This window comes from Scyliorhinus torazame, chromosome 21, assembly GCF_047496885.1.
Source record: "Scyliorhinus torazame isolate Kashiwa2021f chromosome 21, sScyTor2.1, whole genome shotgun sequence".
NCBI lineage: Eukaryota > Metazoa > Chordata > Chondrichthyes > Carcharhiniformes > Scyliorhinidae > Scyliorhinus > Scyliorhinus torazame.
This window is the reverse complement of record NC_092727.1, coordinates 100794713-100818991: the sequence shown is the minus strand read 5'-3', so window position 1 is coordinate 100818991 and position 24279 is coordinate 100794713. Positions and strand designations below refer to the sequence as shown.

General features: G+C 45.3%; 1 protein-coding gene across 7 annotated transcripts in view; it reads right to left on the bottom strand.

The window, feature by feature from the left end:
• Window positions 1-7344, bottom strand: part of kat7b (K(lysine) acetyltransferase 7b) — a 90776-nt gene extending 83432 nt beyond the window's left edge. For 5 of the 7 annotated variants that reach the window (XM_072487132.1, XM_072487137.1, XM_072487136.1 and 2 more), the window contains exon 1: window positions 6724-6875. Coding sequence is in view for 1 of the 7 variants with exons in the window: in XM_072487135.1 (XP_072343236.1) it covers window positions 6724-6738 (15 nt within the window). In the remaining 6 variants the exon portion in view is untranslated. Of the gene's footprint in view, window positions 1-6723; window positions 6880-7163 lie in introns of those variants that run through there. The other 2 variants (XM_072487134.1, XM_072487135.1) reach the window with 2 other exon arrangements.
• Window positions 7345-24279: the final 16935 nt, after the last annotated feature.

Below are 24279 nucleotides of genomic sequence, written 5' to 3'. Positions count from 1 at the left end.
AGGGGGTCAGGAGTAAGTGCCCCAGAGAAGCCCTGGCACTGCGACCATTCCCAGTTCGTACAATGAACTCGGACACTCAAGGTGAAAACAGATCAGGAATGTAGATGGCCAGGCAGCACGGTGGCGGTGGTTAGCACTGCTGCCTCACGGTGCCGGGTCACTGTCCATGTGGAGTTTGCATATTCTCCCCATGTCTCCGTGGGTCTCACCCCCACAACCCAAAGATGTGCAGGGTGGATTGGCCACGCTAAATTGCCCCTTATTTGGAAACATATTTTAAAAAAGGAATGTGGATGGCCTAGGTCTCCGTTCATAAAGCTTATCCTATATGTTTTCTAAGTATTTGCTCAACGTGTCCTATCTTCTTCTACATGCTCTCTCAACTTGTCATGCCTTCTTCAACAATTTCTATATATATTCCCCAAGGTTCGCTCACTCAACCAAGTTAGTTAAACACAATTTCCTCTCACCAAATCCGTGCTGTTTTGTTCTTAAATCAGAATTTAGGCAAGTAATTTTGCCCCAAATAATCGTTTCTAAAAACTTGTGCACCACAAAAGGTTAAACTGACTGGCCTGTAATTGCTGGGTTTATCATACACCCACTTCTGAACAGTGGTGCAACATTTATATTTTACTTGTTCTCTGGCGGCGGCACCTCTACATCCAAGGAGGATTGGAAATTTAAGGCAAGTGACTCCACAATTTGTACTCTTATTTCTCCGTGTCCTTGGATGCAGCTCATCTGGTCCTGGTCATATGGAGAAGCATAAAACAATACATATAAACTGACTGGCATACGTAGTCCAAAAATAGATAAAAACTGAACAAGATTGATTGGTTACAATAGCATGGGGTTTCTGCTATTCAGCACAACCTATCTGAAATCAGCCAGTAGTGCAAAAGATAAAGGAATTTCAAGAGCAAAGTATTTAAGTGCAAAGAGGTTGCACAATATTTTTCATTAGTTAAAAACATAACACTAGAAGCCAACCCCAGCCACAAAACTGGGCAAATAAATAGGCTAAAATGAATGATCTTTGCCAATTTCTCTAATTAAGTCATCAAGAATGCTCATATAATCCAGCATATTTTTAGATGCAAAAAAAACTAGCAGCAGTTATGAAAGCTTTCAACTTATTTTTAAATTAATATCTGACTGTCAATTAAACTAGCAAATAGAATTCATAGAATTCCTACAGTACAGAAGGCCATTTGGTCCAATGGGTCTGCACCGACCCTTTAAAAAAAACACCCTATCTAAGCCCACTCCCCACCCTATCCCAACAACCCCAGCTAACCTGCACACCTTTGGACATAAGGGGCAATTTAGCATGGTCAATCCAGCTAACCTGCACATGTTTGGACTGTTGGAGAAAACAAGAGCACCTGGAGGAAAACCACACAGACATGGGGAGAATGTACAAACTCCACACAGCCACCCAAAGTCAGAATCGCTATGAGGCAGCAGTGCTAACCATTGTGCCACCGTGCTTCCTCATATTCTTTATTAAAAGCTATTTATAATTGGGTTAGTCACAGGAGGTGGACCAGGCACTGAATAAAAATGCTGGATTTCCAGCTATTTTGACCAAGCTGCAACATGCATCACTCTTAAAAATGAACATCCTTAATGTTTTTTAAAATTCTGTTAAAGGCTATCCAATTGAGTTGCTTCATGACAGTTTTTATGCAAATGAAATGAAAATCGCTTATTGTCACAAGTAGGCTTCAAATTAAGCCCCTAGTCGCCACATTCCGGCGCCTGTTCGGGGAGGCTGGCACGGGAATTGAACCGTGCTGCTGGCCTGCCTTTGGCTGCTTTCAAAGCCAGCGATTTAGCCCTGTGCTAAACCAGCTCCTGTTATATTTGGTGATGTGCAAAATATGTTTGCTCACCAACACAAACAATGAAAAGCACTCCTGAAAACTATGGCAACTTATACCAGGATTGCCAATTACACTCATAGCAGAAATTCATGGTCAATGTGCCTAAGTGACTACACAGCATCAATCAAAACAGCAGACTACAAGTCAGAAGACCTGATGCTCAAACTATGCATTTCACGAGTCAGCGTACACCTCGAGTTTTGTGTTAATCAAAGCACAAAACAGATGTCCAAATTTCAGTATTAGGCTGATCAAAGACTTGAAATAAGAGTAAGCATGGAGAAACTTGACCTTTTCACTCTGTTACCTCCAGACTTAATTATTCCAATGGTCTCTAATTCCCACTCTCCAAAAACTTTAGTTCATCTACAACTCTGCCATCTATACCTTATCCAAGGCTGTCTTTTTCATCAAATCTTTTTCACCTCTACGCGTCCCCCCATCATCTTAAAGTGGAACTCCTCATCCACATATTTAGTCTCTATGTGTTCTTGCCTTCTCTATTTCTGTAACCACCTATATCTTGTTTCTCTGACTCTGGCCTTTTTTGATCGACATCACTTTTGCCTTACCATTGGCAGTCATGCTTTCACATGTCAAGAGCCGATGCTCAGAAATTGTGTCCCTGACTCCATCTGCCTCTCCAACCCCCTCCCTTCCTCCTTTAATATTCAGCTTCAAAATCTATCTCTGTAATCATCTTTTTTGTCACCCTTTATAATAGCTCCTTCTTTACAGAGACGTACATTTCTACCTTGATTCTGCCTCTGTGAATTGCATGGGATGATTTTCTGAATTATAGGCACTACATAACTGCAGGATATTGTTTTGAAAAGGAAGAAGCTGAGATGATTTATTACAAAAAAACTCCAGGATAATAAACAGACGAAATTTGAAATATTGCTTCAAATTAAATTGGATCTGTAAAGATTTAATCACCTGCTAATGCTCGCATTCCAAGCATTGTCTGGCATCTTTGAATCTGTCTGTATATATGTTTCTGGAACATACCTCTTCATTCACCCGAGGAAGGAGCAGCGCTCCGAAAGCTAGTGACATCGAAACAAACCTGTTGGACTTTAACCTGGTGTTGTAAAACTTCTTACTGTGCTCAAACTAAATTGTGAGAGGAGGGCCAGGCTCAAACTAATGAAAGGCAAAGTTGAGGCTGAAGATATGTTTTCCAGAAGGGGTGGCCAATACATGGAAGGGATTTCGGAGTAGAAAGGTTGGGACAGAATCCCTCAAATCGTTTAAAAGATTAGAAACTGCTTTAAGGGAAGAAGTGTCTTTTTTGATAATGAACTAAGTTGAGTCAAATAGCCTTTGTGTCTATTTTATGGCACAAATTATATTAAGAAGGCATAATCTGGGATGACAAGAATGTCAGTGTCAAGGCAACAGAGGTATCATGGAAAACAAGGAGGGACAATGAGTCATGGTTACAGTAATGATAGATGGTTGTAGTTTGAGTGGTTTCTATCCTGGTGACAGGGTGAGAGCTTGATCTTGCAAATGATCCACACAGAATTGATAGATGCATTACCACAATAGTCTATTAGCATGTCATTTTGTTTTCATCACTCAATTATGATTGCTGAAAGTGCCAAGGGGCCTGACAGTTCCAATATTATTTGATTTTCACAGTAACTTCATTGCAGTGTTAATGTAAGCCTACTTGTGACACTAATAAAGATTATTTCAGAGTCATTTAACCCCAAAGACTGCCACTAGTTTCCATTAGACAAATTACAAGCAAATTTTTCCAGCCTTGAAACTTATCATACAATTCTTTGAGAATGAGCAGCACAATTCATGACAAAATGAATTGCAATGTCACTAATTCCCTGCTGCACTAAGCAAGTGCTGCACCGTCCAAGGTGCCACCTTTCGGGTGAGACCTTAAACCAGGCCCCATTTGCTTTCAAAGAGAAGAGTTATCCTGGTATTCTGGCCAATATTCATCCCCCACCCAATATCACAGAAGATGGATTATCATATTGCTATTCATCAAAACGTACTGTGCTCAAATATGGCTGCCATACTTGCTCCATTACGATAGTCACTTCACAATTACTTGATTAGCTGTAAACACTTTTGGACATCCTGAGGTTGTGAAAGATGTGAAATATAATCCAATTCTATATTTTTAATCGTCTTCACCACAGCATGAACATTCATAACATTAAATGGCAGTCTCATGAATTAAGATGAGAAGTCTATCTTTCAACATAACAACATAGGTCAAAGGAAAGCACATTTAAGGACAAGAATTCAAAATAATTAGCATATGCAAAAGACTGTTGATTCTGGAAATCAAACAAGAGAACAAATACTTTAAAATACTGAGCAAGTAAGGTAAGCATACGGGGAGGAATCAGACAAGGCCTCTTCTTCAGCACTTTATCGATACTGTCTGCTGAGCTGCTCAGTGTTGTGGTGATCTGTTTTTCTGTTATACGAACTAGAAGCAAGTGTCGGCCACTCAGCCCCTCGAACCTGCTCCACCACAAGATCATGGCTGATCTGATTGTAACCTCAATTCCACATTCTCGCCTAGCCCCAACAACTTATCACCCTCTCGCTTATCAAGATTCTATCTACTTTTGCCTTAAAAATATCCAAAGACTCTGCTTCCACTGCCTTTGCAGAAAATGTTCCAAAGACATTCGACCCTCAGATAAAAAAACAAATTCTCATCTGTCTTAGACCAGAAGACATAGGAGCAGAATTATGCCTTTCGGTCCATCAAGTCTGTTCCACCATTCCATCATGGTTGACCAGGAAGAAGTCGATCTAACCAAGTTCACACGGCTCATTTACAGTTGTTAAAGTGAACGTTCTATATTCCTGCCGAGAATCTGATTTTTGGCCTCCTGCCAAATCTTGCTCCAATACCTACCCCGATCTTGGCGGACCAAAAGATTTGGTCCAATGTCTCTGATGATGTCACATCCCATCAGTACTGCACTGATACTTCAGTGCTGAAGCCCTGGAGTGAAACTGGAAACTGTAACCACCTTATTCAGAGATCAGAGCACTAACAACTGCCCCAGAGATCCATATTGTTTGAAAGGAGGGCGTCATGGTGGTTAGCACTGCTGCCTCACAGCACCAGGGACTCGGGTTCAAGTGCAACCTTGGGTGACTGTGTGGGGTTTACACATTCTCCCCATGTCTGCGTGGGTTTCCTCCGGGTGCTCGGGTTTCTCCCCATGGTCCAAACACGTGCAGGTTAACAATAATAATAATCTTTATTAGTGTCACAAGTAGGCTTACATTAACATTGCAATGAAGTTACTGTGAAATGCCCCTAGTCGCCACACTATGGGCCTGTTTGGGTACACCGAGGGAGAATTCAGAATGTCCAATTCACCTAACAAGCACGTCTTTTGGGACTTGTGGGAGCAAACCAGAGCACCCGGAGGAAACCTACGCAGACACGTGGAGAACATGCAGACTCCACACAGACAGTGGCCCAAGCCGGGAATTGAACCCGGATTCCTGGCACTGTGAAGCAACAGCGCTAACTGGTGTGCTATCATACCACCCCTAGGTTAGGTGGATTTTCCATGATAAATTGCCCCTTAACGTTCAACGGTTAGGTGGGGTCACATGATTTCAGGGGAAGTGGCCCTAAGTGGGATGCTCTTTCAGAGTGTCTCCTTCTGCACTGTAGGGATTCTATGTTTCTCATCCCCACTCTCGTGCCTTCTCCCCATAACCCCTGATTAATCTTAAATGGGTGACCCCTTATTTTTAAATAATGACACCTAGTTCTATGTTCTTGCTCAAGAGCAAACGTCTTTTCCACATTCACCCTGTTAAGACCCCCAGAAGTCATCGCATACTCTCCTAAACACCAGTGAATACAAATCTAGCTTGTCCAACCTTTCCTCATAAGACAAACCACCCATTCCAGGTAATAGTCTAGTAAACCTCCTCTGAACTGCATTCCTTATAGGACACCGTACACCAGATGTGGTCTCACCAATGCCCTCTATACCTGAAGCATAACCTCCATACTTTCGCTTTCAATTCCCCCACCACTATAAACAGTATGTTTTTGGCTTTCCTAATTATTTGCCGTACCTGCATACATTCACACACTAGGCCACCCAGATCCCTCATGTTAAATGAAACCGAGTGGGATGAGCAATGCAGAAAATTGCTCCATCACTGACACCTTTATTTGCAAAGCAGAATCGTTGAGGTGCCACTCCCAAGTCAAAACAACAGTGCGGGGAGGGTGCAGCTTAAAGCAAATCTAGAGTAAAATGAGTTACTCGCAGCATAGACACGTGCACGGAACCTTCTAATTCAACTGCAAATGTGACGATAACCCAGACCACAGGAATCAACACGCATCACAGCGGAGGTTGCAGAAGACCTCGTTCGGATGTAAAAGGTGCCCCGGGTCGGTAAATCTGCAAACCGGCTCTTTTTCCCCTTGTGGGGTTATTTACCGGACACACGGCCTCAACCCTGACAACGTTGGTTTGGACCACCCCACCACCACCACCCACCCCCATGGCTGGAGCGTTCGCAGGCCCATCGCGAGGCAGCGGCTTCTCGTACTTTCCACGGGACGGGCGGAGGGGGAATGAAGGTCCCTTCCACTCGCACCTCCCCTCCCGTAACCCACCCCCCGGGCACAGCCGCGCCAGGCCGGTCAGGCGGCGCAGCGGGGATAATCGAAGCTGAACGGTCATCTTTACCCGAGATTTGAGGCGGCGGGACAGAGAGAGAGAGAGAGAGAGAGAAATAAAACAAACCCACTCGGGGTGGGGGCGAGAGATTGTAACAGAGCCGCGGGCCCAAGGGCGACGCTCACCTTCCTCCGCAGCATTATCCAGCCGGCTCGGAAAGCCGCCGCTCGCTCTGCCCGGGAACCGGCGGCGCCAAACTCGCAAAACACAATCGGCAGCCACTCGCGCGCCGTTGGCCGTTGTTGTCTTCCGCCGCTTCCGGCGCGAGCGCGCGCAGCACCGGAAGTCGAGCCCCAGCCTTGGCGTTCCGCCCGGTAAATATCCCCCCCCCACCCCCCCATTCGCACACCGCGTTTCCAGCCTTCAGTTCCGCTCCCTAGCGGCCGGCAGACTGCCACTGAAGACCAGAAACCCAATGCCACCGGGACGTGGAGTTCAAAAAGAGAATACTGCGGGTGGCACTCAGCAGGCAGAGGAGCTGGAGTCGGCCACCTGACCCCCTCGAGCCTGCTCCGCCATTCAATAAGATCAGGGTTGATCTTTTGGGGGACCCAGCTCCACTTACCCGCCCGCTCGCCATAACCCCTAATTCTTTTACTGTTCAGGCCGGTCTCGCATCAAAAGCTCCCCTTGGCGGTATCCAAGATCGCACCAAGTCGTGTTCGCCGAGGAGTCCTGTGCTCATTGACCTACACCAGAAATGGCTTGGTTTCTCTGTTTTTTGCTTTCACATCTCTTCGTGGCCTCGCCTCCCCCATCCCATCTCTGTAATGCTCCTTACGCCCTTCCTGGGGAGGTGGTGGTGCAGTGCAATTGTCATCGGACCAGAGGGCAGCACGGTAGCACAGTGGTTACGTGGTTGCTTCACAGCTCCAGGGTCCCAGGTTCGATTCCCGGCTGGTTACAGTGTGGAGTCTGCACGTTCTGCGTGGGTTTCCTCCCACAATCCAAAGATGTGCAGGTTAGGTGGATTGGCCATGCTAAATTGCCCTTAGTGTCCAAAACGATTGTCGGTGGGGTTACGGGGCTAGGGTGGAGATGTGGGCTTAGTGCTCTTTCCAGGGGTCATTGCATACTCGATGGGCCGAATGGCACTGTAAAATTCTATGAAATCTATGACCCAGGGTGGGGACCTGGGTTCACACTCCACCACGGCAGATGGTGAAATTTCCATTCAACAACAATTTGGAATTAAAAGTCGAAGGATGACCATGAAACCATTAGGATTTTTTTTGTCATTAAGGACCCATTCCGTTCATTAATGTCCTTCAGGGAAAGAATTTTGCTGTCCTTACCTGGCCTGGCCTGCACTCCAGGTCCACAGCAATGTGGTTGACTCTTAAATGCCCTCTGAAGTGGCCCAGAAAGCCCATTCAGTTCAAGGATAATTAGGGATGGGCAATAAATGCTGATCAAGCCAGCGGTGCCTACCTCTCCTGAAGAAGTTTTAAAAGAAACCTGCGCTCTGCCAATTCTCGTCTCTTGTGCGTCCCCAAATGTAATCACCATTGGCAGCCAAGCCTCCAATTATTGCGTCCTGAGTGCTGGAATTCTTCACCTCTCCACTTCGCTCTCTTAAAAATTTGGTTAAGGCAGCATGGTGGCGCAGTGGTTAGCATTGCTGCCTCACAGAGCCGATGTCCCAGGTTCGATCTGGCTCTGGGTCACTGTCCGTGTGGAGTTTGCACATTCTTCCCGGGTTTGCATGGGTTTTGCCCCCAAAACCCAAAGATGTGCGGGTAGGTGGATTGGTCACGCTAAATTGCCCCTTAATTAGAAAAATGACTTGGGTACTCTAGATTTATAAAGAAAAATATTCTTTAAAACAGATTTCTCTGACCAAACTTTGTTAACCTGTCCTAACCAATGACTCACTGTCAAATTTTATTTGCCTATACTCTTGTGAAGTGCTCTGGATATTTTACGATGTAAATATACAAATAATATAGGTTACTATATGAAATGAAATGAAATGAAAATCGCTTATTGTCACAAGTAGGCTTCAAATGAAGTTACTGTGAAAAGCCCCTAGTCGCCACATTCCGGCGGCGCCTGTTCGGGGAGGCTGGTACGGGATATAAATGCAAATAGTTATTCCTATTGTAGGGTAATGACAGCAAAAATCATTTCATAGATGGAAATTAAGATCGGTAGAAAAACCCTGTTCCCCCTCTTTTATCTACTAGACTTGGAGAATAAACTGAAATAACAGATTAAATATTTTCATAGCAAGTTTTTTTGGAAGGTGGCTATCCTCTTGGTTTTGGCCTTTTTACTTGCTGTGATTAGTTTATTGTGCAGCAGTGGTGGACTTATTTAATAGTTACTTATAGCTCCCAAAAGATGTATGAAACTTCCTTCCAGGAGCAGTAAATTTCTGGAAAAAAATCCAATATCTAAATGCAGGTTGATCTAACAAATTGGACTTTGACCGCCACCTGCTGGTCCTAAGGATAAATGCAAGGTATCATTTTTTAACATGGATTTGTTTTCAAGTTGACAAATGGAAAGTTAGTTAAGGAGTGTAAATTCATTTTAGTCAATTGATTTAAATTTACAACCAACATCACTGAAAACAGGTAATCTGCTCATTATTCCATTGCTGTTTGTGGGAGCTTGCTATTCACTAATTGACTGCATATTTCTGACATTGCAACAGTATTTCATTTGCTGGAAATCTTCAAAAGTATTTCATTTGCTGGAAATCGCCAAGGGGTATCCTAAGTTTGTGCACGACATAAATGTCAGACTTTTCGAACACAACATTTAGAAGTGGTCTATATCCAGAATTCTACTCACAGGAAAATATTCCAAACACACTGGAGGAATGTAGGGAAATTGGAGAAGAAATTACCCAGGCTGATATTGTGCATTTCTGACAGACGGATATAGGATTTATTGACAAATGTTTGAAAGCAAGTAACCCAACAGAGGACTTTTCAATGAGAAAAATGGAACTGGCATAAAACCTGATTCCAAGTTGAATTTTGTTTAAAGCAGCATTATATCATACAAGTACAAATCAGTAAAGGTACATTGAATTCAACGATGCTGTTATGCTGCCACTTTCAAATCGACGGAATAATGTAAAAGGATCAGTTACCTCCAGAGACTACAGACTGCTCGCAAGTTCTCCTGGATCCCATTTCACTTGAATGATTTGAAGCGTGTGCAATGTAACTCTAGTCTACGGCTACATGTTTACTGCTGCTTCAATATGAAGTGGTTTGGAATACACATCAATACAAACATGGCAGAGTAACTCAGAAAAGTACAAAGCATACCAAAGCTACTTCAGCCTTAGAAAAACACAGGTGTTGGCACCAGATACCTGGGTCTCACACACAAAGTACATTTAAAAAATCCTTTCTAAGGCATCAGTGGCAAGGCCAATGTTTTATTTTGCCCGTTTTTAGTTGTCTAAGGGAAGTTAGTGGTGGGCCAATTTTGAAATTCCCATCGCTCGTTTCAAATCCCTTCATCCCCAAATGAAATCTGGAAGCATTGTGGACTGTGAGGAGGATAGTATTGATCTTTAAAGGGACATAGGTAGTGGAATGGGCGGATGGTGGCAGTTGAAGTTCAATGCTGAGAAATGCAAAGTGATTCACTTTGGAAGAAAGAACATGGAGAGACAAAGGAGGAGCAAAGGGGTCTGGGAGTATAGATGCATAAGTCACTGAGGATGGCAGGACAGGTTGAGAGAGCAGTCAAGAAAGCATACAATACCCCAGGCTTTATTAATAGGAGCATAGAGTACAAGAGCAAGGTTATGTTGAACTTGTTTAAGACACTAGTTCAGCCTCTGCTGGAGTATTGCATCTAATTCTGGGTGCCTCACTTTAGAAAGGATGTGAAGCTTTGGTGGGGAGTGTAGAAAATATTCACGAGGATGGTTCCAGGTATGAGGAACTTCAGTTATGAAGTTAGATTGGGACTGTTAGATAAGGCCGAGAGAAGATACTAACCACTGTGCCATCTTGCAGCTCTGAAGGGGGGATAGCCTTTGATGACAGGGGGATAGAGATGAGCTGATCAGCTAGGCTGATCAGTGGCAAATGGAATTCAATCTGGGTAATTGTGAGGTGATGCACTTGGGCAGGACAAACAAGGCAAGGTAATACATGATAAATGGCAGGACACTGGTGTGGTAGACACCACTGGTGGTATATTGTATGTATTACGGTACTGCCCGTATATAACAGGTACAACGGTAAATCCCTGCCTGCTGGCTCTGCCCAGAAGGCGGCGTATAAAAGTGTATGCTCTCCTGCGCTGATTCCATTCTGGTTCCAGCTGCGGGAGGCACAACACTTTGTGCAATAAAGCCTCGATTGTTTCACCATTCTCGTCTCGTGGTAATTGACGGTACATCAAATTATTGCACAAGACTTTAAAAGATGGATCTCCTAATCAAGCCTGATCGCCTGCAGCTGAGCCCTGACGCAGCCAACGCCACGTCTACCTTCGACCACAGGCTAGCCTGCTTCAAAGGCTACCTCAGAGCAGCCACTGAAGAATCCTCGGACTCGCAGAAGCTCCAAGTCCTCTACTCGCTGGTGAGCCCTGAAATATTCCCCCTCATCCGGGATGTGCCCACCTACTCAAAAGCGATGACGCTCCTCAAGGGACATTACGTTAAACCGATGAACCAAGTGTACGCCAGGCATCTCCTGGCCACGAGACGGCAACTCCCCAGGGAGACTCTGGATGATTTCTTGCGGGCCCTACAGATCCACGTACGTACGTTCGCCAGCGACTACTGGAAGGGAGTTAGCTCGATCTTGCGGATACGAGGCAGCTTGCAAATTCACTAGAAGTGGCCTCCCGTAACCTGGGGTCCTACCCCCGACCGCGCGGCACCCTCGTGGCCACACCAGCTGCCGACTCCAGCTCACCGCAAGCCTGCGTCGCAGCCAGCCAGGCAGCCAGCCAACTCTGGGGAGCCCCAAGTGTTATTTTTGTGGACAAAGCAAGCACCCAAGGCAGCGTGGCCCAGCGCAGAGCGGCGACCTGCAACGGGTGTGGGAAGAAAGGACACTTTGTTTCTGTTTGCCAGGCCTGGTCGGTCGCCGCTGTTTTCTAGGCCCGGCATTTTTACACTCGCCACGTGCGACCCAGGGGCGCTGCCATCTTCCCCACCGCAAGCCACGTGCGGCCCATGGGCGCCGCCATCTTTGATGCCGCCCACCAGCGCGAGATGGACTGAATGGTTGACCAGTACGGGCTGCGGGCCACCTTCCCGTACCTAGATAACGTCACCATCTGCGGCCACGATCAGCAGGACCATGACGCAAATCTCCAAAAATTCCTCCATACCGCCAAACTCCTTAACCTCACATACAACAAGGAGAAATGCGTGTTCCGCACCAACTGCTTAGTCATCCTTGGCTACGTAGTGGAAAATGGAGTCCTAGGGCCCGACCCCAATGCATGCACCCCCTCCTGGAACTCCCTCTCCCCCACTGCCCCAAGGCCCTTGAAATGATGCCTGGAGTTTTTTTCGTATTATGCCCAGTGGGTCCGTAATTATGCGGGCAAGGCCCGCCCATTCATCAAGTCCACAGTTTTTCCCCTGACGGCTGAGGCCCGCCAGGCCTTCAACCACATCAAGGCGGACATCGCCAAGGCCACAATGCACGCGGTCGACATGTCTCTTCCCATTCAGGTGGAGAGCGATGCATCGGATGTGGCTCTGGCTGCCACCCTCAACCAGGCGGGCAGACCCGTGGCCTTTTCCCGCACCCTCCATGCCTCCGAAATTCGGCACTCCTCTGTCGAAAAGGAGGCCTAAGCCATTGTGGAAGCTATGCGACATTGGAGGCATTACCTGGCCGGCACGAGATTCACTCTCCTCACTGACCAACTGTCGGTTGCCTTCATGTTTAATAATGCACAGCGGGGAACGATCAAAAATGACAAGATCTTGAGGTGGAGGATCGAGCTCTCCACCTATAATTATTAGATCTTGTATCGCCCGGGGAGCTCAACGAGCTCCTGATGCCCTATCCCGCGGTACATGTGCCAGCGGACAAGTGGACCGACTCAGGGCTCTCCACTATGACCTCTGCCATCCGGGGGTCACCCGGTTCTTCCATTTTGTCAAGGCCCGCAACCTGCCCTACTCCATTGAGGAGGTCAGGACCGTCACCAGAGACTGCCAAGTCTGCGCAGAGTGCAAGCCGCACTTATACCGGCCAGATAGAGCGCATCTGGTGAACGCCTCCCGCCACTTTGAACGCCTCAGCATGGACTTCAAAGGGCCCCTCCCCTCCACCGACCGCAACATGTACTTCCTCAACGTAATTGACGAGTACTCCTGTTTCCCTTTCGCCATCATGTACCCCGAGATGACTTCTGCCACCTTAATCAAATCCATGCACAGCATCTGCACTCTGTTCAGTTTCCCCACCTACATCCACAGCGATCGGGGATCCTCTTTCATGAGCGATGAGCTGTGTCAGTTCCTGCTCAGCAAGGGCATCGCCACGAGCAGGACGACCAGCTACAACCCCCAGGGAAACGGGCAGGTGGAAAGGGAGAACGGGACGGTCTGGAAGGCCGTCCTGCTGGCCCTGTGGTCTAAAACTCTCCCGGTCTCCCGCTGGCAGGAGGTCCTCCCCGACGCGCTCCACTCCATCCGGTCGCTCCTGTGCACCGCCACTAATGAGACCCCTCACAAACATGTGTTTGCCTTCCCCAGGAAGTCCACCTCCGGGGTCTCGCTCCCAACATGGCTGACAGTTCCTGGACCCATCCTCCTCCGGAAGCATGTGCGGAGCCATAAATCGGGCCCCTTGGTCGAGAAAGTCCACCTCCTACATGCAAACTCGCAGTACGTCTACGTGGCACACCCCGACAGGCAGCAAGACATAGTCTCCCTCCGGGACCTGGCACCCGCTGGGTCCCCACCCACGACCCCCGACCTGACAACGTCTCCCACCCCCCCCCCACCCCCCCCTAGTTGCCTCATTCACCCTGGCACCACCCACCCTCCCACCAGCGAACCTCACCGCAGCCCCCACCCCAGCGGGAACCGTCCTCCCACTGGATTCACTGAGGGGTGACAAAGACGAGGACAACGCGCTCCCGGAGTCACAGGTGACCACGTCAGCGCCCACATCACCACCAGGACTGAGGCGATCGCGGCGGAGGGTCAAAGCGCCCGACAGACTTAATTTGTAATGTTTTTGTCACCCCCGCCGGACTTTTTTTTAACAGGAGTGAATGTGGTAGACACCACTAGTGGTATATTGTATGTATTACGGCACTGCCCATATATTACAGGTACGACGGTAAATCCCTGCCTGCTGGCTCCCCCCAGCAAGCGGCGTATAAAAGTGTATGCTCTCCTGCGCTGATTCCATTCTGGTTCCAACTGCGGGAGGCACAACATCGTGTGCAACAAAGCCTCGATTGTTTCACCATTCTCGTCTCGTAATTGACGGTACATCACCTGGGAAGCACCAAGGATCAGAGGGAACTTGGTGTGCACATGCACTGGTCCCTTACGGTAGCAGGGCAGAAAGATACAATGGTTAAGAAGGCATATGGTATACTTGCCTGTATTACCTGAGGCATTTAGTTTAAGAGCAGGATGGTTATGCTGGAACTGTATAAAATGTTGGTTTGGCCATAGCTGGAGTATTTTGTGCAGTTCTGGAATCCACATTATAGGAGGGATATGATAGCAGTGGAAAGGGTGCAGAGGAGATTTAACCAGGATATTGCCTGGATGGAGCGTATTAGCTATGAAGAGAAATTGGATAGACTGGGATTGTTTTCCTTGGAGCAGAGGAGACTGAGGGGGGATATGTATAAAATTATGAGGAGCAAAGATAGAGTAGACAGGAACAATTTTCCCCCTTGGTGGAGGGGTCAATGACCAGGGGGAGTAGATTTTAAAGTAGAAGGCAGGAAGTTTAAAGGGGATGGGAGGAAAAACACTTTCACCCAGAGGGCATTGGGAGTCTGGAACTCGCTGGCTGAAAGGGTGATGAAGGTAGAGATCCTCATAATATTTAAGATGTGCATTTGCGATGCCAAGGCATACAAGGCTATGGGCCAAGTGCTGGAAAATGGGATTAGAATACTTAGGTGGTTGTTATTTGACTGGCACTGATGCAATGGGCCGAAGGGCCTTTTCTGTGCTGTAGACCTCTATGACTATAACATGAGCCTCAAACATCTTTACATAAAATATTACTAAAAGCCTACCATTTGATGTGCAATTCTAATTTGCAAACCTTATTTCCTATTGCCATTCTTTTTGCTCACACTTGATGTCAATGTTTACCATTGTAAATTGCTGTGTATAAAGATAAGAGCAACCAGGAAATTATAGACCTGTCAGTCTAACATTTATTGTGGCGAAGATATTAGAATCTATTACTAAGGATAGAAGGACTGAACAATTAAAGAAATTTGTATGGACTAGATAAAGCCAACATGGATGTATAAATGACAGGGCATGTTGAATGAACCTAATAGAACTTTAGGAGGAAATTACTAAAGCAGTGGATTATGGATGTAGTTTACTTGAATTTCCTGGACAAGGTTCCGCAGGATCAATCGTTAGCTAAAATTAAAGCCTGTAGAATTGAAGACATATTATTTGCCTAGTTGAGAGATTGGTTCAGGCAGCAGAGAGCAGGGATAATGTTTTTACACTCAAATTAGAAGGCAGTAACTAGTAATGTCCCACAAAGATCTGTGCTGGGACCTCAACTTTTCACATTATTTATTAATGACCAGATGACACCACTAAAAGCTATATATCCAAGTTTGCAAATGACATAGATAGATGGCACAGCAAATTGTGTGTCAGGAACATAAAATTACAAAGCGACACTGATTAAGTGAGCAGGCATATTAATTTCATCATGGATAAATGTGATGCCATCCATTTTCGGATTTAAAAAAAGATTTAAATATCTTTTAAAATTGTGGAAATCTAGAAACAGATGTTTTGGGCCCCATGTGCACAGTGTAGTGGTCATGTACAAAAATAATCAAAATGGCTAATAGAATGTTAACCTGGTGATCTAGAGGATCAGTATATAAAGGGGAGGCCATTTTCTAGCAGTTATAAATATTTTATGATTTTGAAGGAACTATTTTGATAGATGGAGAGAAAGTTGAGAGTCTAGAATAGGGGGATATAATCTTAGGATCAGAGTTAAGGCCATTCAGAAAACATGGTGAGAAATAACTCTTCAGACAAAGCGTGCGGTATGGTAACTCAATTAATTTTGAATCTGAGGTTGAATAGATTTTTGCAGACCAAGGGTATTAAAAGACATGGAGCCAAGGCAGGTGGATGAAGTTAGAGTCGCTCATAATCATATTAAGTGGCAAAACAGGCTCAAGGGGCTGAATATGCTACTGCTATCGGAAATACAACCACTTCTGATAAACTGAAAAGCACAAACAGTTCTATCTTTTGATGTGATTTAATATCTTAAAATATATCGAGCTTCCTAAAAAGCTTTAAGTTTAATTGGATAGTGTGGGCATTATTTCAACAGCTATTTTTAGATTAAAATTTTTTGATTACTTGTTTACAAAACGACTATAATCTCCCGTCTCAATTTTGCCATGTCAACTATCACGATGTAGCTGCAGTTTCTGGCCACTAGGTGACTCTTTAGAATGTATTTTTAAGTCTCTTTCAACTCCATCTCAGTCTTGTATATAAAAAAACATCAATTGAATGTGGACAAAATGAAGGCAAGTTATTAGAAAATAAAAAAACATATAAGGATTTTTTAAAAACTCACTTCAGAAATTTATGCCCACTCTTTGTGTAAAGTCACCATAGTCACAGATTACCATAGGCTGCTTTCCCCTTTGAGGCAGAGAGCTGATTTGAGGCAGAGAGCTGACTGGTGGTGATTTAACCTGAGGGTCACAGCACCTCAGGCGAGGGGGCAAGGTTGAGAAGGCGTTCATGAATGACCTCAGCCGGCACAGGAATTGAAACAAAAACAGAAAATACTGGACAATCTCAGCAGATCTGACAGCATCTGTGGAGAGAAAGGGGAGATAACGTTTCGAGTCTGGATGACTCTTTGTCAAAGAGACAGGAATTGAACCTGTGCTCTGTATCACAAGCCAGCTGTCTAGCCAAGTGAGCTAAACCGACGCCCCTATAGAACTTCTTTCATCAAAAGGAGCACATTTGAATGAATTAATAAATAATAATCTTTCTTAATAATCTTTATTATTGTCACAAGTAGGCTTACATTAACACTGCAATGAAGTTACTGTGAAAAACTCCAGTCGCCACATTCCAGCACTTGTTCGGGTACACAGAGGGAGAATTTAGAATGTCCAATTCACCTAACAAGCACGTTTTTCGGGACTTGTGGGAGGAAACCGCAGCACCCGGAGGAAACCCACGCAGACACAAGGAGAGCGTGCAGACTCCGCACAGACAGTGACCCAAGCCGGGAATCAAACCTGGGACCCTGGCGCTGTGGAGCAACAGTGCTAACCACTGCTACCGTGCCGGCCCTACATTCCTACAAATTAATGGTTATGAGTTATTTACTGCACAAGAACAGACCACTCAACCCAACAGGACCATTCTAGGATTTATGCTCCTCATGGTCGTCCTCTCACCCATTTTATCTATCCCCATCAACATATCCTTCTATTCCCTTCTTTCCGTGTGTGATTATCTAGCTTTCCTTCAAATGCATTGATGCTATTCACTTCAACTACTCATTGTGATGGTTCTACATTTGAACGATTCCCTTCCTTAATGGATTTATTAGTGACTATTTTTATGTATGACCCCTAATTCTGGTCTTCCACACCTACCCGCTGAAATTATTTCTTGAGCGTACAGAACTCTATCAGTTTACTTTTGCAGATAAAAGGGGCAGATCCTGTTCAACCTCAGTTCTGTTACCATCCCAGCAAATCATTTTGGCACCTTTCATAGTGCCTCGATATTCCTTCCATAATATGGAGGCCTAAACTGTTTGCAGTAAAGCACTCCTCAAGTGTGGTCTGACAGAGACTTTACAGGTTCAACATTGCTTATCTGATTTTCAATTCTTCCCCTTTAGAAATAAACCCAGTCTACCGATGTCCTTATTAACTGACGTGGCCACAATTAGTGATTTGTGTGTCTGTACCCCCTAGATCCCACATTTGCTCGAAACGATTAAGCAATCTAGGTCTTAAAAAGACAATCCCCTCTAAATTCCTCTGACAAAGGTCACGCCGGAAGGTGCTGCCTTCATTTGCACTTCCCAACACAACGGTCTGTAAATGGTACAACCCATTTCGCAAAGTGCTTCCTCTCAGCCATTCCTAAACTGATTTTTTTTATGCATCTTGCTGCAAATATACTTAAGTTAGAAATGGGAACTGTCACCTCCGTCCTCTCACCCTTTTTATCCATCCCCACCAACATATCCTTCTATCCCTGTGTGCTTATCTAGCCTTCCTTCAAAGCTGGCGCTGGCACTACCCCTGTACAGACAACTCTGCAGGGGCAGCTCCCCTCTGGTAATAAACAAAAGGAAGGAGTGCGTGACTCAAGAATCATTTGTCAAACTTCTGAGTGATTGTGTAAATGCGATAAAAGGCTAAACAAATAAACTCGGGAGTTTAGGTCCGTAATTTCCTGCATGTACCGGTCGCTGGAGGCGAGAGGGTTTTGAACTGCTCCAAGTGGAGCGAGAAGTGACCGCAGATCAGGTGTGTGTTTAAAGTAAAGGAGAGTCGGGAGGGGGTCGTGTTCAATTGTGGCGGCAGATCGTGAATGAAACAGGGGAGAGTAAACAGTGGGATGAGGGGAGTTCTTGTCAATGTTCACTTGGACATGTTCACAGTCTGAATAGGCCCATTGTTAAAAGGTGAGCATTGACAAAAACCGTTCGGATTAATTTAGGAAACAAGTTAACATGAAGTAAATTAAATTTATTTCGCTCCCAAGATAACGAGTTTGTATTTACTGGGTGGGGGTATGGTTTAAATGAGAGAATTTGCAAGTCGACAATCATGTGCCCTTCCTGGTCTAGCCCAGTGTAAGGTGTTTTTAGCGAGACCTCGTTTTCTAGCCGACTTCTCATTGTTAACAGCTGAACAGCTGTTGTTTGGGTTTCTTAGATCACTATTTCTCTTTATTCTGACTCATGTCTGCCTCTGCCCCCTCCTCCATCTCATATAATCTGGAAATATACTGGCTGGCGCTTTGTGTCCCCCCGGGGTCTTGTGTGGGAAGAGGTTTCAGCCGTTAAATAAAACGACAGTTCAGTCAATATTCACCTTTTAACAATGGGTTATTCAGGCACTTTTGTTCTTGGTCTATTGGTTGTTAATGGACCAGGACGAGCGAAAGGGAAGTGATCAGTGGGGTGTTCGGCAGCTGAAGGAAATCCTATTTACCAGCACAACGGAATTAATTTGAAGGGAGGAGGAGAGAATTAATGTCTGCAGCTAAAATTATTCTTTAATGGGGATGAATATACCCTCCTTCATTCAGTGAAGGGAGAGCCCACCTCTCCCCGCCCCTCGCTCACTGGCATGGTATTGCATCCACTGCTTGTTAAAATTGGGATAAACTGACGACGTTGGAAATCTGAAAATTAACAGACCACAAGGCTCCATCTGAAAGGGGAAAACTTGCATTCAGATAGCACCTCCCCATCCTCAGGCATTCACCGACAATTTCCGAACAACAGGGGTTCACCTCAGCTACTGCCCCCCGCCTCCTTTCCAAATAAGCACAAAAGTCTAAGGCTGGCAAGTCCAGTGCAGTTCTACAGGAACTTCGGAGGGGCTTTTTTTTTTCAAATAAAGTGGTCGACCCAGGCCCTGTCCACCCTCTAGGGTGGATGTCGTTCAACTTGTTCAGAGCAAAGCAGAGGGATTCTTCCCAGGGGCTTGGCCAAATTCAATCCCCCAACCAACAGTTTTTAAAAAACAGGTTCAAAAACAGAAAATACTGGTCTGACAGCATCTGTGGAGAGAGAAGGGAGCTAACGTTTTGAGTCTGGATGACCAGGCGATGGAGAGTGAACATTTCTTAGTCTGCTCCAATCAACAAGGATCCTCATTATCACATTAACTTTTTCACAAAATATAAATGGACAGCAGAAATAGCACTTCAAAAAAATTAAAACTTGCCAAGGAGTAAGAAGCCGTTCGAATATGATCAGGTAAACAAGTGTGACAATGAGATGAGTCAGGACCGAGTCAAGGACAGAGGAATTGGAGAGACCAGGAAACAAAGTCTTCTGATGTGAATTTATATTTATTTGGCAGTGTTATCACAATGAAACAACCCAAGGTGCTTCACAGGAGCATCATAAAACAAAGCGTAACACCGAGACACATGGAGCGATAGGTCAGATTACCAAAAATTTAGTCAATAAAATGGCCTTCAAGGAGGCGAGAGAGGTAAAGAGGCAGTGAGGGGTTTTGATGCTAATCAGGGCCTGAAGGCACAAATGCCAGTGGTGCAATTATTTAAATAAGGATGCAGGAGTGGCCACAATTAGAAGAGCACAAATGAGGATTGGTGGGGTTGGAGGAAATAACAGAGACTGGGAGGGCAAGGCCATGGAGGGATTGAAAACAATGATGGAAATGTTGAAAAACAAGATGTTGCCTGGCTGGGAGCCAATGTAGGTGAGCCAGCGTGGTCTGAGCGGGAGGAAACCAGAGCACCCAGAGGAAACCCACGCAGACTCGGGTTGCGAACTTAGTTGCCACATTCCGGAGCCTGTTTGGGTGCACTGAGGGAGAATTCAGGATGTCCAATTCACCTAACAAGCACGTCTTTCAGGACTTGTGGGAGGAAACCAGAGCACCCGGAGGAAATCCATGCGTACCCGGGGAGAACGTGCAGACTCCGCACAGACAGTGACCCAAGCCGGGTATCGAACCCGGGTCCCTGGCGCTGTGAAGCAACAGTGCTTATCACTGTGCTACCGTGCAGCCTTGCCAGGCAAAGGGTTGGAGTCAGCTAGCTAATAAACAGATTCTGCAGCCGGGATGTAAAATAATAGTTTCAGTCTTTGCAGTCTTTGACTTGAGGAAATTTCCTCTCTTCCAGTGTTGGATATCGATAAGTGGTCTGAGAACTTAACAACAGTGGAGGGATCAAAAAAGGAGGTAGACTGGGTGTCACCAGGGTAGCTGTGAAAACTAGAACTACTTTTCACTGATGCACTGAGGGCCAGCATGCAAATGCTAAATAGGAAGAGGGATAAGGCTAAATAACCAGGTATAAATTAGATGGTCAGAAATATTTAGAAATTGATTCTGCAAATGGTGTTTTTTGATAATGAGCGGATTATAAGATTCTGATGTTCGGAAAGCTGAATCTTGGAAAGTTATTAAGCTTGATCTACCTCCACACTCATACTTCCTTCTGCCCCCAACAAAACAATATTACAGCAACAACTTGCAATATATATGATATGGTCCAAATTTCAGAAGCGTTATCAAATAAAATTCAACACCATGTCACATAAAAGCTTGGTCAAAGAGACAGGTTTTGACGAATGTCTTAAAGGACGCTAGAGAGGTTTCAGGAGGGAATTTGGAAGCATGGTTATCATCAAGTAATGTAGTGGGCTTCGGTTAAAGAGGTTAAAGGCACGTAGGCACCATTCTAGCCTCCAAAGGACAAGTATTTGATGGAATATTTGGTATACGCTGGCACACCTCCTGTTCCACAGGAACAAACAGAATATTGGCATAGGCTACTGGTCATGGTGGAAAAAACATAGTGATAAAATATTTATAGAACAGAAACAAGGCATTCAGCTCAACAAGTTCATGCCCCACATGGGCTTTTCCCATCTTCAACCACCCCCATCAACATGCCAGGGGTGGCACAGTGGTTAGCACTGCTGCCTCAAAGCGGTAGGGACCCATGGTCAATTCCGACCTTGGTCACTGTCTGTGTGGAGTTTGTACGTTCTCCCAAAGTCTGCGTGGGTTTCCTTTGGATGCTCCGGTTTCCTCCCACAGTCCAAAGATGTACAGTGTAGGTGGATTGGCCGTGTTAAATTGACCCTTAGTGTCCAGGTATGTGCAGGTTAGATTATGGGTTGTGAGGGCAGGGCAGGGTGGGTATGAGTCGAGTGCTCATTCGAAGGTTCGGTGCAGACCCGATGGGCCAAATGGCCTCCTTCTGCACTGTAGGGTTTCTATGATCTCTAATTCCTTCCTCCTTTATTTGTTTGGCTTCCCCATAAATGGGTTTATGTTATTTATCTCAACTACTCCTTGTCGTGGTAGTAAGTTCCATATTTTAGCTACTTAACTTTTGTAGATTCCCAGTCTGAGTGAGCTATTATTATTGGCTAAGCAGTAGAAGCTCTGGAACTAGGTTCACTGCCCTGACAATGGGGAGGAGTAAAGAATCTGTTCAGGTATCCCTTCCTGATTGCTCCCTGCTGTAAAGTGTGTGGACCTCTCATAAGAACAGGCTCAGCCATTCCTGTGTAGTCATTTAGCCTTCTGGCACTGTTTACAGTTATGCACAACGCGTGACCTGTGGCACGATGGGCTTAGCTTGATGGGCCATTTGGTGATTTAGGGTGTACTTCTGTACTTGGTATGGAGATACCTAATGATTCAATCCAGACAGACAGCACACTGTTGTATTATTGCAACATAGTTGTGATGCATATTAAAACAAACTTAATTGTACAACTTAGGAGTCGGTCAGCAACCTGACTCTTGATCATATCAAGGCAAGAAGAGTGAAAATATTTTGAGGAAGTGGTATCACTTGAAGTTTGCACTGAATCACAGGATCTTTATGGTGCAAAAGGAGGCCACTCGGTCCATGGGGTCGGCATGGCTCTCTGATAGAGCATTCTGTCTGCTCCCATATCCCATTAACTTTGCACATTCTTTCTTTTCAGATAGCCATCCAATTCCCTTTTGAATAAGCAAGATACTGGGGGTGCTGGAATCTGAAACAAGAGCAGAGGACACTGAAAAAACTCAGCAGGTCTGGAAGTATCTGTCAGGAGAGAAAAAATATTAATGTTTCCAGTCATAGAGGGAGACTCATTCTCCCTCCTTTCAGTTCTGACATAGAGTTTTTGACTCAAACATGAAGGCCGGGATTCTCCAGCTACACCCGCCTGGCGCCTGAGGTCAATGGACTTTCCCATTGTCCACGTCTTGCCCTTGGCGATCTTGTGGCAGGCGGGGTGGAAGAATCCAGCCCAAGCTCTTTTTCTCTCCTGATAGATGTTAGCAGACCTGTTGGGTTTTCCCAGCATCCTCTGTCCTTGTCCCTTTTGAATACCTTGATAGAACCTGCCTCCAACACCCTCTCAGGTCCGTTCCTGACTCCAAACACCTTCTGGGTGAAAAATACGTTCCTCACAATGCTTTTACTCCTTTTTTCAATGATTTTGAATTTGTGCCCTCTAGTTCTTGATGCTCTCTTGAGTGGAAACAGGTTTTCACTATTTGCCATGCCCATACACCTCAGGAACTTGAATATCTTTATCAAGTCTCCTCTCAGCCTTCTTTTCTCCAAGGAAAATAGTCCCAACCTCTCCAATCTATTCTCATAGCTACAGTTCTTTATCTGTGGAATCATTGTAAATTTCCTCTGTACTCTCTTCAATATCTTCACATCCTTCCTCAATTATGGCGGCCAGAACTGGGCCGTACCAACCTCCCCGAACAGGCGCCGGAATGTGGCGACTATGGGCTTTTCACAGTAACTTCATTTGAAGCCTACTTGTGACAATAAGCGATTTTCATTTCATTTCATTTCAATAGTTTAGCTGAAGCCTAACTAGTGTCTTATACAAGTTGATTGTGACTTCCTTACTCTTCTACTTAATGCCCCTATTAATAAAGCCTCAGATACTATATGCTTTATTAACTGCTCTCTCAACATACCCGGCCATCTTCAATGAATTAATGTACATGTACACTGAGATCTCTCTGTCCCTGCACCTCCTTCAGAGTTTCAGCTTTCGTTTTATACTGTCTGTGTATAAACCTCCTGCCAAAATAAATCACCTCGCAGTTCTCTGCACTGAACTTCATCTGCCACTCATCTGCCAATCCACCAACAAAGGTTTGTCCTTTTGAAGTTCAAGACTATCGAGACTAAAAACACTGCAGCATTGGTTGCAATACAGCCTCATCCCAGTGTGAGGTCAAGTCCCTGCTGGTCCATTACACTTAAATGTGAATGTTTCTAATGTTGGCAGTGACCTAGTGTTGTCATTGACTCTGTTGCAACATTGAAAGGAAATTGGAGTTGTGCAAATAACCATGTGCGGAACTCTTTTGTTACTGGCCAGACTCCAGTGTGGAACCGTCGGCTTAATTGGTCTTCTTACTTTGCACTGCATGGTACGGGTACCAGTTTGACATGGGTAAATAGCACAAGAATTTATAATCAAGGGAAATTAGATGTAATCTGGTTGAAAGTGCAGGATGTCATTTTTTATATCTCCCTTGCCTGCCCCCACAATTATGTGCCACTGCCCTTTCACTTTTGAATTGAATTACCGCATTCAGAAAGCAAACACTCAGGTTTGCAATTGTGTCATCGATCAGGTCATTTCAAATATGAGTAGGCGAAGTAAATATCTCAGTCAGGATTATGGTGGCATAATTCATCGTATTTCTCAACTTGTGTGGTGATTTTTTTTTGCCTCTCTCAGAACACG